At 32.5% G+C, this 18,890-nt stretch overlaps 1 protein-coding gene across 6 annotated transcripts; it reads right to left on the bottom strand.

Moving 5' to 3' along the window:
* Nucleotides 1-11,762: 11,762 nt before the first annotated feature.
* On the bottom strand, nt 11,763-17,542 carry LOC110658270 (heterogeneous nuclear ribonucleoprotein 1). Of its 6 annotated transcripts, none has more exons than XM_021815809.2 (5): nt 17,338-17,542; nt 17,096-17,224; nt 16,588-16,821; nt 14,129-15,332; nt 11,763-12,355 (listed from the first exon to the last, which is right to left on the bottom strand). In XM_021815809.2, the coding sequence occupies exons 3-4, from the start codon at nt 16,807-16,809 to the stop codon at nt 14,139-14,141; spliced, it is 1,416 nt and encodes a 471-aa protein (XP_021671501.2). In that variant the 5' UTR covers nt 16,810-16,821; nt 17,096-17,224; nt 17,338-17,542; the 3' UTR covers nt 11,763-12,355; nt 14,129-14,138. The 6 variants fall into 6 exon arrangements, with proteins under 6 accessions (XP_021671501.2, XP_021671503.2, XP_021671505.2 ...); XM_021815811.2 differs by having other exon boundaries at nt 16,588-16,811; XM_021815813.2 differs by having other exon boundaries at nt 17,133-17,224.
* Between the last annotated feature and the right edge of the window lie 1,348 nt (nt 17,543-18,890).

Raw genomic sequence — 18,890 nt, 5'->3', positions numbered from 1 at the left:
TATTAGGATTAAGAGTTTTATAGTTAAGTAGTATTAAGAGTTTGCTTCACTAATCATATCCCTATACAGATGGGATTACTGTTTCACTAATCATATCCTTATACAGATGGGATTAAGGCAAATATCTTAAGATCCTTATCTTCAGTGGTGATCCGAGTATCACTAATTAGGCGAATAACTTCCTTATCACAGCGTCCAGGTGTTTAAGATCCTTTACTTAGCCTTTACTATTATTTTGGTTACCATAGTATCAATAACCTTAGGCTGGTAAAATAGGGGAGGCAGCATGCAAAACTCAAAACAAAGCTTTGCATTAACGACACAACAAGCATAGGACATCGACGATGGGTCTCTTCTATGTCCCATTCACACTTTTTGGGCTAATCTTTTATGTCACATCCCATAAGTTGCCACACCAAATGTGTTCCATGCCAGATCAGAGAGAAACAAAGCATACACCAATGCAAAGAGTGAGAAAGGCTCTATATTTCCTAAACTAGGCAGATCTGCAAACATTAAACCTCATTCACCACACAATCTAACCCAAAGAAAATGAAACCCATAGAGTAGGTACTGCCCCCAAACAACTTCAACATGCATGGCCACCCTGCCCCCAAACAACTTCAACATGCATGGCCACCAAACTAAACCAATAACACAACAAAACTACTAAAACATCTATAGCAATAGATCAAATAATCACCCTTACCATTTGTGTAGATTTTCTCCAAAATAAACATAAAAAAAAAAAAAAAAACTATTTACATTGACCCACTCATGGGGAGGGTGAACCCATAACCTATGCTAGAAAAAGGAGCTTCCCTCTACCCAGAAGGGGTAGGGGAAGCCTTTGAAAAAGCAAAGTTGCTCGGCTAGAACCCAAGGACTGAAAAAAAGAATGAGAGAAAACAAGAATACATTAATAGTACACACAACTTCTATAAATTTAATTTACCAACTATTAACATAATTTTAGTTTTCCTTTGCTTTATGTATACAACTATAATTTAATAGTTCACATACAAACTTTGCATTTTATGGATAAAATATTATTACCTATGCATATTATAACAAGAATCTAAAAATCATTGCTCAATCCTTCTCTGACTACTCCACACCACTGATGGCACATCTCACTTTAACTAGGGGCCAATAAGCCATTTTAAATCGATTCTATGGGCATTCCTAGAATTTAAATGTTTTAAAACAACAAAAATTATTTAAACATGTTATTAGAGTTGGGGTCCATAGAGATGCCATGTGGTAGTAAAAGTTTGGTTCCATGCTCAACATTTGATATGAATGATGTATTAACAAGATGATACTTAGCAATCATGTGGCTTTGTTTGATTTGTCCATGTGTTGCTTGCATATTCTATATGCTCGATAACTCATCACTAGAGTTCTAGGACACTAGTGGAATTTCATGACGAAGAGGACATCACTTGACTCATTTTGCTAGGGGGACTTTTTGGTAGGTTATACTTATTAAGATATGGCTTTGATAGCTGAGAATTTATAGGGACAAAAGGGAGTGGAGATTTTCGAATGTCTCATCTTTGGAAATGTCAATGATTTTTATAGTGTGTTTTGGGCTCTTTGGGAAAGGAAGTGGCTACTTGTGATAGAGAAAGCCTAAAGGGTCAAAGAGAGTTTAGGAAGTTTTAGGTTCTTTGCATTTTCTGTTGCTTTTAATTTCAAAGAGCTAAAGGGTTTTGATATGCTAAAAATAGCTCAAAGAGGATCACACCATGCTATTTAATGGAAGGCTAAACGATCTTTGTGTTAAGTGGTAGGAAATGTGGTGGCAATGGCTACACGAATCACCATTTTGCTGGTGGAAGATGAAGCAAACGATGCCTTATTTTTTTTTTATGTTTTTCATGATTGTGTTATGCACATTAGTTGACATGCTACATTTTAGTCTAAGTGACATTATTTCTCTACTTGCTCTTGCCACTAGTATCATACTCGACATGTGTAAGGAGTGCACTATTACACCATGTTTTAAACCTAAGCAGTGTCATTTGTTGTTGGCCCTAAGCTGCGCACATCCTGAGCTTAGGCCTTACATGTTATCTTGTTTGGCTTTGCTGAGCTTGGCACACAATTTGGGCCCAGTCTAGTCCATTTCTGTAACACCCTCATAATAAGCAATCCTGTGCATTCTATTGTTCTAGTGACCAATGTCTATCCGGACAGTTAGAATGTCTAGGGTTAAACTTAAATCGCATAGAGAAGTTATAAATAACATTGATAAAGATTAAATGAAGGTGGATAAAAATAGAAGAAATGAAGCACAATTGGGTTGAACGAGCCGAGGTCCCGGCGATGGGTGACCGACCCGGGAAGCGACTGCGAGCTCAGTTGCTACCCTAAATTCTTGTGGGACTCCATGACACCCTAGGTCAAGGGATAATTGTAAAATTATTGGGAATGTGAAAAGCATAGAAAAGAAAAGAAAACAACCTCAAATAAGGGAATCAGAACTCAAGGAATTATCAGGTGTTATTAAAAGATAAATTAGAACCGGTGAGGGGCATTTTGGTAAATTCACCCCTAAAGGTGACTTTTGACCTAAATGTCCATTAAAATGTATGAGATTAAAATAATGAAAAATAATTAAAAATATAGAGAAGTGTAGGGAAATGAAAAAGAAAGAAATGAAATTCAAATATTAAATTGAATTATGACATCATCAATGACATATGCATGACACAATTAAAATTATAAATAAATAAGATAAGAGATAAATTAAAAATAAAAAATGCTCATCTTCTTCTACCCATGTTAGCCGACTCTACTCTCTCTCTCTCTCTCTGTGTTCAATTTCCCACCATTGATGCTTAATCCAAGCTCTTCAAACCCTAAAATTAACCCATAATTTTTATAGTCACTTCACCAAAAACCTCTAATTAGGCCTTGGTAAGAAGATTAGAAAAGAGAAATTCAAGAATTAAGTAAGGGAAGTTAAAGATTGAAAAGCTTCATAGAGGTAAGTCTCTCTCTTCTAACTTAACTTAGTATATACTTATAGAAATGATGTTGAATAAGTGGGAATTACATGAAAAATTAAAAAATCATGCTTGATTATGGATGTGTGAATTTCAGCCAGCCATGGACCTTAGGGTTTTGATGTGTTCAATTTAAATTGAACATGAATTTGAACTTAAAATGAAGTTGTATATGTGGTTGGTGAAGTGAATTTGCATGAATTTGCATGGATTAGGAAGAAGAGAATCAGGGTTTTGTGGAATGTTGACTAATTAATGGTTAAAAGGCCTAAGACCAAATGCCACAATTTTCATGAAGAAACCTTGCTCAAAAATTGACCATAAGTTGGTCTAAAATTTGCTTGAATCCGGAATTGGTGTTGTGGACCTGACCAGAATTGACCAAATGAACAATACATCTTCAATTAGGCATAACTCACACTAGAAAACTCTAAATATGGTGATTATTGAATCAATGGAAATCTGAAACATAGTAGAACATTTTTTATGGAGATCATGAACCCAAATAATGACCCTAAGTTGGTCAAATTGCTAAGCAAATTTAGTCCAATAAATCTGCCAGAACCAAACTTGACCTAGAAATCCTGGACAAATGGCCATCCGACTAATTTTGGTAAAAATGTCATAACTTGGGTCACAAAATTGCAAATGAAGTGATTCAAAAGCCAAAATCTTCATAAGACCTAGAACTACAACTTTGATGTTTTGGCCAGAGCCTAGATCCTAAAAGAACTTAGGGAAATTGTTAGGAAAACTCAGGCTTTCACAATTTGGAATTCCTGCATTGGAACCAATTTATCCATTTGACCCCAGTACAGTCATTAGACCATAACTTTCACTAGAAAATCCCAAATGGGATGAGCCAAAATGATCTGCAAACTTAAGACTTAGGGCTACAACTTTGGTTTAGAAACCTTACTCAAATTCTGAGGATAAGGACCTCAAAAGTGAAATGCAAGACACTGACCTAAACCTGAAATCCTGATGCACAGGGCAGGTCAGTTAAATTACCATAACTCACCATACATAACTTAAAAATTTATAATTGTGAACCTAAGGACACATAGGGGAATAACTCATATGAAGAACATTAGGCCAAAATATAATTGTAACTGGTCCAATTGGTTAGACAAAATGAGATTCCAGAATCTGCCAGGTTCTGGAATATCAAAGGGTCAGTGAACTAGTCTTGATAAATTGATCATATCTAAAGCTATAAAACTCCAAATGGAGTGATTCAAATTGGAAAATAAAACTAAGAGATAGAGTAACAACTTTCATTTAGATCACTTCACCAAATTTGGATAGGAACTAGGTTGAATTTGGATTCAAACCTTGGAGTCTAGTACTGTTCAAAACCAGAATTTTTTGAAATTACTTAAGTAACTTAATCATTCATTAGGCATTTAATTAATTAGCTATTAGTGGTAGTTGAATTAAATATTGAGACATCTCCATTGTGTATTTTCAGTGAAGAAAGAAACCTCAAAGGACAAGGAGAGGTGAGCTAAGGAAAGAAAGGATACAATAAAGGTTTGTTCACAACTAATCTAAATTCTTTGTTTTCATTTGGAAATTGATTTGGATAAGTTTGTATGAATGATTTATGATTCTTATGGCACTAAAAAAAAATTAATTTGAAAAAAAGTGTGTTGCTTACCCTATATGGGAAATTTATGAATGAAATATGACAATTGATTTGCAATGAAATTGTTGGATTGGTTTTTGAAACCACACTTGACATGACAATTTTTTTGTGTGTTCCTCCTCCATCTATGGAGTTGAGTTTGATTATATTTCCTCCCTCTTTGGCTTCCCAGTTGAGGTTGATTTCGGATGAGTACTCATTTAGCTAGCTAGCCACCTCCCTCATTAATTTTTGTTAATGAGATACTAGATTGCTTTGTCGTGGGTGTACCACACGACATCGATTGAAAATTTTGTGTTATGTCCTAAGTTATGTAAATTGTGGCAACACTAGTGTTTGAAATTTTTTTGATAAAACGTTATTAAAAATGTGGATGTTAGTTTCATGATTTATCAAAATGTGAATGTTGTAAACTCTTGTTTACCCCTTTTGATAAACTATATTTTGTATTAAGTTTTAAATTTTAAATTGTGCACCGCTGAGTTCACCACTCATCGATAGTTGTTTCATGCTGTCACAAGTAAGAAAAAGGAAGGAGCTGTAGAGTGAGCAGCGTTGATTGGGATAGAGCGTAATTTCGGGTATACATTTTAGGTATACCCTCGTATATTTATTTTGATGTACATGTATCTATATATATTTATGTACAAGACTTGAGTAGTTGTATAAAAATCTTTGTAATGTGATTTTGGTCACTTCAATTAATGTAAATTTTGTAATATCAACTTTGATATCTCAATGAATATAAACATTTAAATTTCTTTTTGGAATTTTGCAAATGATGAATTATATTCTATGATGAAATTATTGAGACTAGAATGAGATGTTTCAATGCTAGATTGAGTTGAATTGTGAATTATATATTTTTATAAATTGTTTTTCACAGGTTTTGAAGAACTATTTTCTTAATTTTTAGCCGTTACTCTGCCAAAATTTCTCTAAAATTTTAGATATACCAAATTAATTCAAATTGAAATTTATGATATAAACCTTATTTTAAAAGCCCTTTAATAATTAATTACTACCACTCCAAACTTTAAAATGAATCAAAATTGTTTTAAAATCCCTTGTAGTATATTTAATGAGTTATTATAAGGCAAAGTTCAGTAATTTATTAGATATATTACAGGATCATGTCATGCCTTATGAAGGGATAAGGTGTGACAATTTCCATTCTATTTTATTTTTCAAATTTCTTTAACTTCAAAATTTTGCTAAAATTTCTCCTTACATCACAAATTACGTTACTAAAGTTAAAATTCTCAATTTTATTTTCATAGGAGTTTTAAAAATTTTAAGATATTATTGTCTTCCCTTTATAGAAATTCATCCCCCAATTCTATTTTTTTTGAAAAAAGGGGGGATATAATTTCTTCCTCATGTCTTAGTCGGTATCCCATGTATACTCCTCAAAATTATGATTCTACCATAAGACTTTTACCATAAAAATTTCCTTAGATCAAAGCTTGCACAACTTACTATCAACTGTTTCCATTGGTTGCTCCTCATGTAATGACTTTTATTTAAAAGATGAATGTTTTATTTAGCATAGAGACATGAAACACTAGATGTACTTGAGATAAATTTGAAGGTAGTGCAAACAGTATGCCACTGCAATCATTTTCTCTAAGATTTGATATGGACCAACAAATATTGGAGTGAGCTTTCATTTTTTCCTAAATCTCATGACTTCCTTCATTAGGGAGATTTCAAGGAATATGTGATCTCCAGCTTTAAGAGTAATATCCCTTCTCTAAACATCAACATAACTCTTTTTGTCTACTAAAAGTTATTTTTAACCTTTCTTAGATTAATGACACCTTCTTAGTTGTCACCTAAGCTTACTCAAGTCTATATAGTTTTCTTTAATTTCCCAAGACAAGAGAGCATGAAACTCTCTTTTATATACAGCTTTATGTGTTGTCATATCAATTCTAACATGATAACTATTATTGTAAGCAAATTCTACCAAACAAAGAAACTCATCCTACTATCCTCTAAAATCAATGACCATGTATGTAGCTCATACTTGAGTGTTTGGATAGTGCACTCAGGCAATGCTAAAGTCAAGATTCCTACCAAGTGCCTTATGAAGTTTCCTTTAAAGTTGGGATGTGAATTAGGTCTTATGATCAGAAATAATTGAAATAGGCATGCAATGAAGTTTTAATATCTTCTCCACATATTATATTAATACAAAAATCTAACAATAGCAAGCACAATATAAAAAGTAACTAAAATTATGCACGTCCCATGCAAAATGCCATATTGCACCTTGAAGCTTACTTATCCCAAAATCTACTAACTGCATGCCTTATTTTTGTCCTTGAAGGAATAAATAGAAGAATAGGAGTGAGAATATAACTCAATGAGTAGAGAAACTACTAAGGAAAATAAAGAAGTTGATAAAAAAAGCTTGAGGCATATGAAATGCAACTTTCACATTAATTTTTCATAGCACAAATAATTCAAACAAGGTAGCCATGTCACCATAAGTTGTACCATTATTCCATCTATTTGATCTAATATGCTTGGCCACTTGTGGGAGCTCCTCATGGCTTACTTTTATCATCATATATCATAGTGGATGTCGAAGACACAGAATTGCCTTACCTGGACATCCCATAACATGGATACATTGAACTCATATTGCATGCATGCCACAACTATTCCCTTCTCTTAATCCCTCTAATGGATCATCCATGAACTACCGACACAACACAGATAATAAATGCAACACCTTCATGAATTTAATATATATATATATATATATATAGAGAGAGAGAGAGAGAGAGAGAGAGAGAGAGAGAGAGAGAGAGAGAGAGAGAGAGAGAGAGAGAAGATGTAAGGATATATCTAATAAAATAATTCATGATGTATGTATGCATATAATGAATAAAATTTTGTTTGAAAACTCAATTGTAGTTTTTACTCACCTGGATAGTTAACTATTTAAATATTACCCTTTCCTTCCAGAAGACCTTGAATTATATTATCCTTTCCTTCCGGAAGACCTTGAATTCTAATGTAATTCTTGAATTATTTTCTTTACGTTTACAAAATGTACTAAAGGTCTTTAGGTTTTGAGTTAATAAACTAAGCAAAAGAGGTATTAGTTCCCTTTTAATAGATTGTTCGGTGATTAAAGGTTAAGCTTTCGTTAATCAAACCTGGAATTTCACAGAATACATCTTTCAGTTAAAAGTCATATTCTCTTTAACTCTAGTTCATTTTACTTTCTTATTCCATTCATTACCTTTATATATTTTAAATCACCTCTTACATCATTTGAATCCCATCTAAAGCTAATTGGTTTATTAATTCATCTAAATTATATAAATTGACCCTAAACCTTGTTTAATCTTTTAAATACATCAATTATTAACTATACCTAAATTTATTTAAGTAAAGTTAGAAGGAAAAGAAGTGCTCACTTGTAAACTTACTCCTAGTAAGTGATGCAATCTCCTTTCCAATTGTCCCACCTAGTCCCTCTTGAATGAATGGGGAGAAGGAATATATGGGTCTTGAGTTGGAGATTAGAATTAGGTTATTAGGGAAATGGAAAAGGGAAAGGGAGAATAAAAGGGAATAGAGAGGGGAATGGAAAGGTTCTAGAGAAAGGGAGAGAGTTGTGGAAGCTCTTTCTTTCTCTCTCTCTCAATATATATTTCTCTCTCAGCAATTAGAACTAAACCCTCTTATCACCTAGAATCTCAAGAAACATTTCGTTCCTAGTTATAAATTTCATCCAGCCCTGGTCATTGGTATTATATTTGTCCCTTGAGTTTTACATAAAAAATTTTGATGGCACACTAATTTTTCATTTTTAATATTATTAAACACAAGTTTTTCCAATTAGCAAAGAACACTTTGAAATGTGAGCAAAGTTTAAAAAAAAAGTGATGCTTATGTGGCATTTTAAAATAATTAAATATTATATTTTTTTAATTTTAGAAATTTCACTTCCCTCAAATTTTCTCTCCTTAGTAACACTTCACTTCTCTATGCCATGGCTATACTGGAGAGAGAAACATACCCACACTCTTTGCAGACCCATTTAATTTGAGAAACTTGCTTTGTTTGAAAGAATTATGATATTACCCTATCATGGTAACCAAATGAGGTGGTTGCATACTTGCATTGATGGGGTTCAGGGAGCAGATAGTATCAAAGGGAGTGAAGACCTAATGGCTAAAAGTAAATGAGGATTTCTCTAGTTGGTTGCTTTCTTTCTGCTTTAGTTTCTCTAAAGATCCGTAAATAGAGGCACACGGTTTAACCTCAGGACATGGTGAAGCCCATAATTTTATTTGAACCTATTTCCTTATGGATTTCTTATCTCCTGTTTGGATTTCAAGAAATAAAGAGAGCAAATAGTGGAATACCTCCCATAGTTTTCATTCTTGTTACCTTGGTTCTTGGGCTCTGATTGGAGCAAGATTCAATTGAGTCAGGGTTCATCTAGTTAGGCAAATAAAATATTCAAAATTTTGATTTATTATTTTATCCATTGTGTCTTTTATTGGCAGCTATAAGGAAATAATTGGTGTCTTGCCGTTTTGAGGAGAGAGAAGATGTTATTCCTACTATTCATTATTAAGAGATCGAGTGGCCTACCTTCACTGCTCTATTCATAACCCTTCCCCTCTACTACCTTGCTATGTCAAGCCCTCATCTTTTTGTTGCTCATTCGTTGCTTGTTCTAGAGTAAGGGGCCTTTTCTTGCAGGATGTCAAGTGCACCTCCCATTACTGCTCTGATTTTCGTAAGCCCTCCTCATCACCTCACCTCCCTAGCTTGGTTATAATTTCAATTGAATTTTGCTTTTAAGAGGTTAGAATTGATAATTAGGTTTTTGGTTCTTTTGTAGAGAAAAACTTTATTTTGGTTGAATTTGTTAATTTAGTTCTTAAATTTTGTTGATTTGGTTATTGTAATTTTAGAGAGAGCATAATGAGAAACAAAAAGAGAGATGATTATATTTTGTAAGTTAGCCTAATAATACTTCCATATCTTCTTACTTGAAATATATCATGCCTAATAATTTATTATCAAATATAAAAGGTTATGCGCGCGCGCACGCGCACACACACATATATATATATATATAATTTTAATATCTACTAATTTTACTTCGTACAATAAAAAAAAGTAAAATAAAAAAAAAAAAAAAACATTCCATCTTATATAGGGATTGCAAGATTTTCACAAAGGAAATATATATATATTCCATCTATATGATAAATTCTGATATTTTATATCACAAAATAGGCTTTTGACTTTTAAATTATTAATTTAATGGCATTAAGGGAAATTAAAGTAGCATAAAGACTAAAAAGATTGCTTGATGAAGAGGCAAAAGGGGAAGGTCATAGAATAAGGTGGAGATGACTTTGAAAATGTATATAAGTAGATAGGTAAAACTGAGAAATCATATCCCACTAATGAATTTAGCCTATAAATGTTTAAATATAAAACAAGATTTTATAAAATAAAAATAGAAATTAAGAAAAAAACAACTTTGCATACAACCTTTTTATTATTATTATTATTATTATTATTATTATTATAAAAAATGAAAAAGGTAGGAGAAGTGTGAAAGACAATCGCTTTTCCTTCCACTCATCCACAGAACCCAACAGATGGATGCATCAGCATATTAACATTTTTTTTTTAAATTGTTGTATACAGTGCACATGCATGAAGTTGCAGCTTTCTTCTTCATAATTATTTTATTTGTTTTATAAATATAATCATTTATTTTTAATTTCTTTTTTTTTAGTCTTTTATTATAATATACATCATTGTTAAAATCAAGTTAAATTGGTAGATTGATTTAATTTAATTGAAAACTGAATCAATAATTGATTTAATTCAAATTTAAAATGCTCTTATTATGAATGTTGGAGTTGACCCGTATAACCTGAGGGGTTATCAGTTACCAAGTCGAATTTGAATCACTTGTGAAAATTTATGAAGAAAAATTAAAATTTATTATGTCAATAATTTATTTTCTTAATTTGTTAACTTAAATTGTCAAGTATTTTTATATTATAAAATTTTTTATATCATAAAAATATATAATCTTACTTATTTATTGTATTATAAAATTTTAATATATCAAATTTTTTTATTCACATAAATATATTTATTATTGTGAAATTTTATGTTAAGTATTCCGGCTATAAAATATTATTATCTAAATGTAAAATTTTAGTTAAGATTAAAATTATTTTTGAAAGTTACATTTTAAAGTATAACTAACTTTATTTTAACAATTACTTATAAAATATATTAAATTAATAATTGCAAAAACTGAATTATTATTATTTTAGAGATCATTAATTTTATGATATATAATGAATATTTATTTAATAGTACACTAATTGAATTTGATTTGACCCAATTAAATTTTAGACACTTAATTTTTTTGCCTTCATTTATTTAATGACCAGATCAAATTTAAAAACCTTGATAACATGTTATATTTTGTGGAATATAATTATACTAATCATAAAATTATTTTGTTATATATTTTTTTTAAAATATATTCTACTACTAAAAAGTTAAAAATTATTTTAATATATTTTATTTATAAGATTGTATTTCAATAGTTAACATAGTAATTTTTATATGATTTGATCCATATTTTATTTTAACTTTATTTTTATTATTAAAAAATTTTTAAATTTTAATTTTATTTTACAAAAATCTATAATCCATATTGCAGGATACATTTAATATTATTGTTAAAACTGTTATTAAAAAAAATACTTTTTAAATATATAATATTTTTTAAATATATTAATTAAAGAGTATTAAAAAATAGTTTAAACTGATTTAAATTAAATTTGATAAATTTTAATCATAAAAGCACTAGAATAACAAAATATATTATTTTAAATTGTATATTTGAACAGCATTTAAAATGAATTTTTCTTGAACTGAATATTAAACAGGCACACTCTGGTTCAGCCAGATTACTGCAATGACCAGTGAAGTTCAAATATTTCAAGACTGCATCAGTAACAAGAAAGATGAAAAAATATGTTTGTAAAAAATGTATAGAATAGATGCTAAAAAATGGACAATGAACATGAATGAATCACCATAGAGCAACTTGTTATTTGGTTATTCATTTGGAGGCTGGATGACCACCCTCGAGTTTCAAACTAGCAAATCAAACAAGAATCTTTTACAATCTGTTGAAAAGAAAAAACTAATAAAGGGATATTATAACAAAAACAACATACTTGACAAGAACCAGCAATTTGCTGGATATCACAGAAATGAGAAAGAAAAAAAAAAAAGAACCCGAAATAGCGTGGCGGGGAGGGGGATTTATAAAAAAAAGAAAATGTTCATTCTCTTTTGTATCACTGTGTCACCAGAGATGCATGATACAGTAATTCCGCGTATACCGGCGAACTGATTTTACATCATAATCAAATTCCAAGGAAGAAAAACCTATACCATAAAAACCTCAAAGCTCAAACCTTTACACAGAATTCCTTGTGATTGCACTCTACCATAAATTCATTAAAACAGGCAAACCGATTAGCTCTAATCAAGTTCTCATATAAGCTGAAACATCAGGGCAAGGAAAGTGTACAAAATTCACTTAATCAGATATACTTCACCTACAACAAGCTCTTGACATTCACATCTTGATCATCCTAAGCAGCAATTCCTGAAACAAACAATACCAACAGGATGTAAAATTGTCACAATAACAATAAATTAGAATAGCATGTTAATAAAAACGCATTTAACTAACTTTACATTGCATTTGGGCCAAAGGGATTGAAATTGGGAGATTTGGATATGTATTACGAATCTTAGACTTGGTTCATGATTGTAAGCCTATTTTGAGAGTAAATTCAAAATACTTGGCGAAATTTCAAATCCACCACAAATAAGTTCGCATCAATATTCATGAATTTAGTGAATTAAATAATGTGCTAAGTTTCATTCAGACAACTGAACTGAACTCAACTCAACTAAACTTTTATCCCAAAAATTTGGGGTCGGCTATATGGATTCGCTTTCTCCACTCTAAACGATTTTGGGTTAAATCCTCAGAAAGAAATGTGTAATCCTTCTAGGTCATATTGTACTACTCTCCTCTAAGTCAATTTAGGTCTACCCCTTTTTTTCTTTCTATCCTCTAACCTAATGTGCTCTACTTGTCTAACTGGAGCCTCCATATGTCTACGCTTCACATGACCAAACCACCTCAATCTCCCTTCTCTCAACTTATCCTCAATTGGCACCACTCCTATTTTTTCTCTAATACTCTCATTACAGACTTTATCTAGTCTAGTATGGCCACTCATCCACCTTAACATTCTCATCTCTACAACTCTTATTTTAGACACATATGACTCCTCAGTGCCCAACACTCACTACCATATAATATAGCCGGTCGTATGGCTGTACGGTAAAATTTTCCTTTCAACTTATTGGGAATTCAAACAACTGAAACCAAAATTATATTCACAACCAAATCCCCTTATTTGAAATTCGTTCACCCAAACAGAGTGTTAGTTATATGTTCAAAAAGAAAGCAACAAAAAATGAATAAATGTGTCTCAGTTCACACATGCCATCCATTTTGAGGTCCTATAAGTGTCGTTGATATTTGGTCCACAGCCACTTTCATCTAATCCCTAATTTACTACATTATAAAAATCCATTTCATTAATTGAAAATTAATGTGCAGCGGAGGTCAGATAATGTTTGGAGTCTCCATATCCCTATAAGGGAAACAAAAAAAATAAAATGCTATTCTTCAGGGCAGAATGGGTGAAGGCAAGTTTCTAACATGATAAAAAAGATCTAATAAAGAACATCCCCAATTCATGAGGGCCCCCTGCTTTGTATGGGTCAGGAAAATATTGAATATGGAGTCTATTAGCCACAAATCTCTACATCTACTACAAGCCAATTACCGCGAATGGCTAAGCAATAATAAACCAAGAACATTTCTAAGTCTCTAAGGTAGATTCAGTTTCATGAGTAAAGCTGCAACTGATAGCACAGCAAGCAAAAGATTGCTACATTTTAAAACCCAAATAATTAGTTAGTAATGGTCAATTAGCAAACCCAGTAATTTATCATAGAGGTCAAAAATCACAAAATTGAACAAAAAGTAGGGGAAAAAAGCGCTAAACTCAAATCACTTTTTTTTTATATGCTTATCATGCAAATGAATGAAATAATACAGCATTGCTGAATCAATTGTGTTGTAAACACTGCCACGACATTGGAGTGAAATATCAAAGAATTCCAACAGAACATCTAGCGCAAGAGGCTGATGTGTAGACTTCTACAACTTCATTTATTTATTTATTTTTTTTTTTTTTTTTTGGGGGGGGGGGGGGGAGGGGGTTGTAGGGGTGTATTAGTAATTTCTCCAAAGTTAACAGAAGTTGAAAAGAATAAAAAGAGAGGGCAAAATTACCTCTATTTTCTTATCTATTGGCAACACTATAGCCACCAACATAACCAGAAGAGTTTTTAGTCACAACATCAGTAGCTGCATTTCCAAGCCCAAAGCCAAATGAGCCAGAACCCTCTACCTCTAAAGGTGAATATTGCAATGCAGATTGCCCATACAGTGGACCATTATCATAAATGTCTGCATAAGGTCCACCATAATCATATGATGCAGCATGAGATGAAACTGGTGCAGGACGTGTCCTACTGTTTCTTCCATACCCTACCCGTCCAAGGCCAACACTGAAATCTCCACTATTGTAGCTAAGATTGCCACTGCTATAGCCAGAGCCACCACCTTCACCTTGTCCAGAATTAGCTGAGGAAGCCCAGACTCCTCCAATATTCCCGAAAGAACCCACTCTTGAATTCCCAGTTCCAAAGCCCATAAAAGTACTAGAATTTGTGGAGTTTGAAGCATGATTAATGCTTCCATCACCCCACAAAGTTCGAGCTGTCAAATTTAAGGCAGAACTATTTCCACCATTGACTCCATTGTATCCAATAGGGCTATCATACCTGCTTGAATTTCCACTATATGAAGGACTCAATCTTCCATAGCCAAAGTTAGAACTTAGGTTTAAATTTCCACCATAACTAGGACTCAACACCTGCTCAAAATTCAGCCCCATCCCAAAACCAGGACCAAACGGAGAAAAGTTACTACGACCAACAGTAACAGGACTAAACCTACCATCCATTCTAACACCAAGTCCTCCAGTTGAGTTTGTCATGTATCCCTGAGTCTGAGTGTAACCATTCAGGAAGCTACCAATTCTACTTGGACCATAACTAAATCCACTTAACTGGCTCCGAGTTGGACCTGGTGATAATTCTTTGGGAACAGCCCGCTTGACCTCAACCATTTTACCATTGAGTTCATGAAAGGTTTTGTGCAACACTTTATCTACTGCTTCCTCTGAATCATAAGTAATAAAACCAAAACCCCTTGGCCTTTGAGTATTGTGGTCATACATAACCACAACATCCGTAATTACCCCAAACTGATCAAAGTACTTCTTAAAGTCCGTCTCTGTGACTGTAGATGCTAAACCTCCTACAAATATCTTCTTTGTACAAGCTGGACCAGGTGAACCATGTATGCTGCTGCCGCTGTTTCTATTCAGAATGTTTTGATCCTCCCTAGGAACTGCCTTCTTTGCTTCAACCTGAGAATCAAAAGCTAAATAATGAAAATTCTACACCATATCCCACGGTTAGAAATAGACCAAAGTTTCTATCTTCTTAAACTATAACACAATTTGGAATTAAAGAAGGCCTGTAAACTATGTGAAATTGCCAAAAATGAGCATATATCCTGAAAAATTGAGAGACTGAATCAAAATTCATGTCAACTCAGCCTTTTTCTTCATGAATATTACAGTAATTTTTAATTAATGGTGATTACAAAAATGAATGGTAATGTAGCTTGAGCTTACATGAGAAGTGAGAGAGGATTAATGGCTTTCATATTTCATCATAAATTTATCAATGATTTTTAACATGAACCAGGGGGAATGGAGGAAATAGATCCATATAGCCAACCCCAACTATTTTCTGATTAAGAATTAGTTAAAGTTGAAATTTATCAATCATGTTGCATATGCCGCATATACTTGTGAAAGGCAGCATAGAAGTTTTCATCAACTTTCCAACTAATCAAGAGGATCCATGAACCAGAAACCATTTACCATTTTAACTGTCAAGAAAATAAAAGCTATGGCCAGACAATCAAAATTATGGTATCCAAAGCCATATCTGATGAACATCTTCCTTATCTAGAAGTAGTTGATTCCCCAGTCTTACCCTTCCTCAACTTTCAAACAGATGTAGCTGTAGTTGCCATTAGCATCACACTAATTGAATGAGATTAATTACAGTGTTTTTCATTGATACTTAACTACACCTTCCAATTGAATTGACTCATGAAGAATCCACTTCTAACACCATTTAACACAGTTTCTTTCCTTCTAAAACAAAATCAGTAAGTTCTAAAACTGGAATTCCTTCTATTGTTAAAATTCTGATTTCTGGTTGATGTTTAGAGTTGCCAAATTATGAACTTTGATATTGGTAATCCTATGATTACTTGCTGCATCTCAGGAATTAATACATTGCTGAAGACTGTTGAGTGTACATGGTTTTCAGTAATTTGAATTGTCCAATAGTGACATGTAGCCAATACAACACCTCCACCAGCCCCACAAGGAAAAGAAAACGACTGAATTGATTGTTAACCGATAGAGGAGCATCAATCATCTGTTGTTGTCATCTCATATTATAGCACCACCATTTTATTCTTAACCAAAATTTATTTTTTTGAATAAGTCTCTCCGTAAAAGAAAAAAAAATTGGAGTACAAACAAAAGAAGGGAAACATTAATCCAAACATGAATTGTTGAGAATTTAAACCTCAAAACTTACATTTCTACCGTCTATGAGATGCTTTTGCATCACAACTCTTTCAGCAACAGAAGGGTCTGCAAAAACAACAAATCCGAAGCCACGGGCACGACCAGTAGCCCGATCCTTCATTATCACAGCCTCCACAACTTCACCAAAAGACTGAAAATACTGTCTAAGACGGTCTTCATTTGTGTCCCATGAAATCCCACCAATGAATAACTTTCCAAGCTCCATTTCCATTTCTGATAACAACTAACATCAAGAAAATCCCAAAAATACCAAAAAAAAAAAAACAAAATGAATAGAAACATAAAACCAAACTCTGATCAATGAATAAACCATTTCTAGTAGTGTACCAACCAAACACCAGATCTAAATTGCAACACAGAATTAGATGCACGCAGAATGAGGACAACCAATACTCACAGACATGAGATATTTCAAAAGATAGAATATTATATTATATTTATAAAAACAATCAGATACATAATATCAAAATGCCATTAAACAAAGAGAACAACAATACCTCCTCAAAAGAAATAAAACAAAGCTTGGATATTTACAGGTATTTACGAAATGGGCACTCTTGGATTTAATCCAAAGGCATAAAAGACCTTCCACCGATCAAAAATGGATCAATCAGAGATCAGAATTCCTAAGAAACAATAAGAAGAATATCAAAATTGACAAGGAATGATTACAGGATCCAAAACCCAGAAGCTATGCAACAGAAAATCGAAAGTGAAGCTTTTATTATGGAAAATTTACCAAAGAAAAAGAAAAACTGGGAGAATCTAAGATCTGAGAGGAGGCATAACAAGAAGAGAGGGCGTAAAAGGCCCTCTTTTTCTGCTTTCTCCCTCTCTGTCTCTCTATACAATTACTGTTAATGATTCAATTGAATGTATTTAAAAGGCGTAATGGATAGTAAGATTTTATTTATCAGAGGGAAAAAGATGCGAGGGACAAGAGATGTGCAAATTTATATACAGCGGGTGTGCACGGTTCGGTTGCCGTTGTTTCTAAACTGAACTTATTATCATTATTTTTCAATCCGATTTAATTTGATTTTTATTCAACTCTTTAACATTTTGAGTTGATTCTAATTAATTTTTTTTTTAGTATTTTAATTTGGAACTTCATCTATGTGAGCTTTGTAAAGTATAGTCAGTTTTAAAATCTAGAGAAAAAAAATAAAGATCGTGCTAGATTATCAATATGAAACTTAGTCAATACTTATAAATGTTCATATTTTTTATATGAACGTAGTGACGTGCCCACTTAGAAATGCACAACATCAGCACCCAAATGTATTGAATCAGTAAGGGATTTTGACATGTTGCTTTTTGGATGTGTCAAGGTATTGGCAAGGATTCCCACATCAAGTGTAGGTAACAAAAGTTTGTTCTACTATATTGGCACTTGAGTGTGGTGCAGAGTAGGAAGAGGTTCACTCATACTTATGGATGAGCGCAAATTAAAAAGTTACTTCATGAAAGTAAGATCCTTGGTAGTTAGAACATGGATCATGAACCGGAAAGTCGATGAGCATTGTGCATATGATAAAGAGGACAATGGTTGACATAATTTGTCTTCAAGAAACTAAATAGATGAGAAAAGGAGAAAAACTTTGGTAATATAGATTATAAGTTTTGGTACTATCAAAACGGATAAGGAATCATAGACAACAAGGATTCAAAGATAAGATAGTGAAAGTAAAGAGAATTGATAAGATTATCTCCTTGAAATTAGTGTTGGGAAAAGAGACTATTATTATCATCATTGCATATACATCTCAAATAGGTCTAGACGAGAAAACTAAAAGAAAATTTTGAGAATATATAGATGCTTTGGTTCAATTGGTTGCCAATGATCGTAGACTTTTTGTATTAAGAATTGAATGGACATGTGGGTAATAACAATGGCAATTTTGAATGGGTGCATGGAGGGTTCACATATGGGAATAAGAATAAGGGAAAACAATTCTACAATTTGCTTTAGCTTATGATCTGATTTTAGCAAATACCTTTTCCTAAAAAAGAGAATCACACTTAATTACCTTTAAGAGTAGAGATAATCATAGTCAAATAGAATTATTCATCTTCACTAGAAAAAGGGGACAAGCTTTTATGTAAAAATTGCAAAGCTATCCCTAATGAGTTTCTAACTACTCAGCACATGCTAGATGCTTTAAAAATAAAGTTAAAGAGCAAATTGAAGAAAGAAAAGAAATTTAAGAAACCTAAAACTTGATGATGGAACCTAAAAAGCACAAACCAATTAGCTTTAAAAGAGAAGCTAGTGATAAAAGGTGTAAGGAC

The sequence above is a fragment of the Hevea brasiliensis genome, chromosome 3, assembly GCF_030052815.1.
Source record: "Hevea brasiliensis isolate MT/VB/25A 57/8 chromosome 3, ASM3005281v1, whole genome shotgun sequence".
Lineage (NCBI taxonomy): Eukaryota > Viridiplantae > Streptophyta > Magnoliopsida > Malpighiales > Euphorbiaceae > Hevea > Hevea brasiliensis.
Note: the sequence above shows the minus strand (reverse complement) of the source record. Positions and strands in the feature narration are given on the sequence as shown.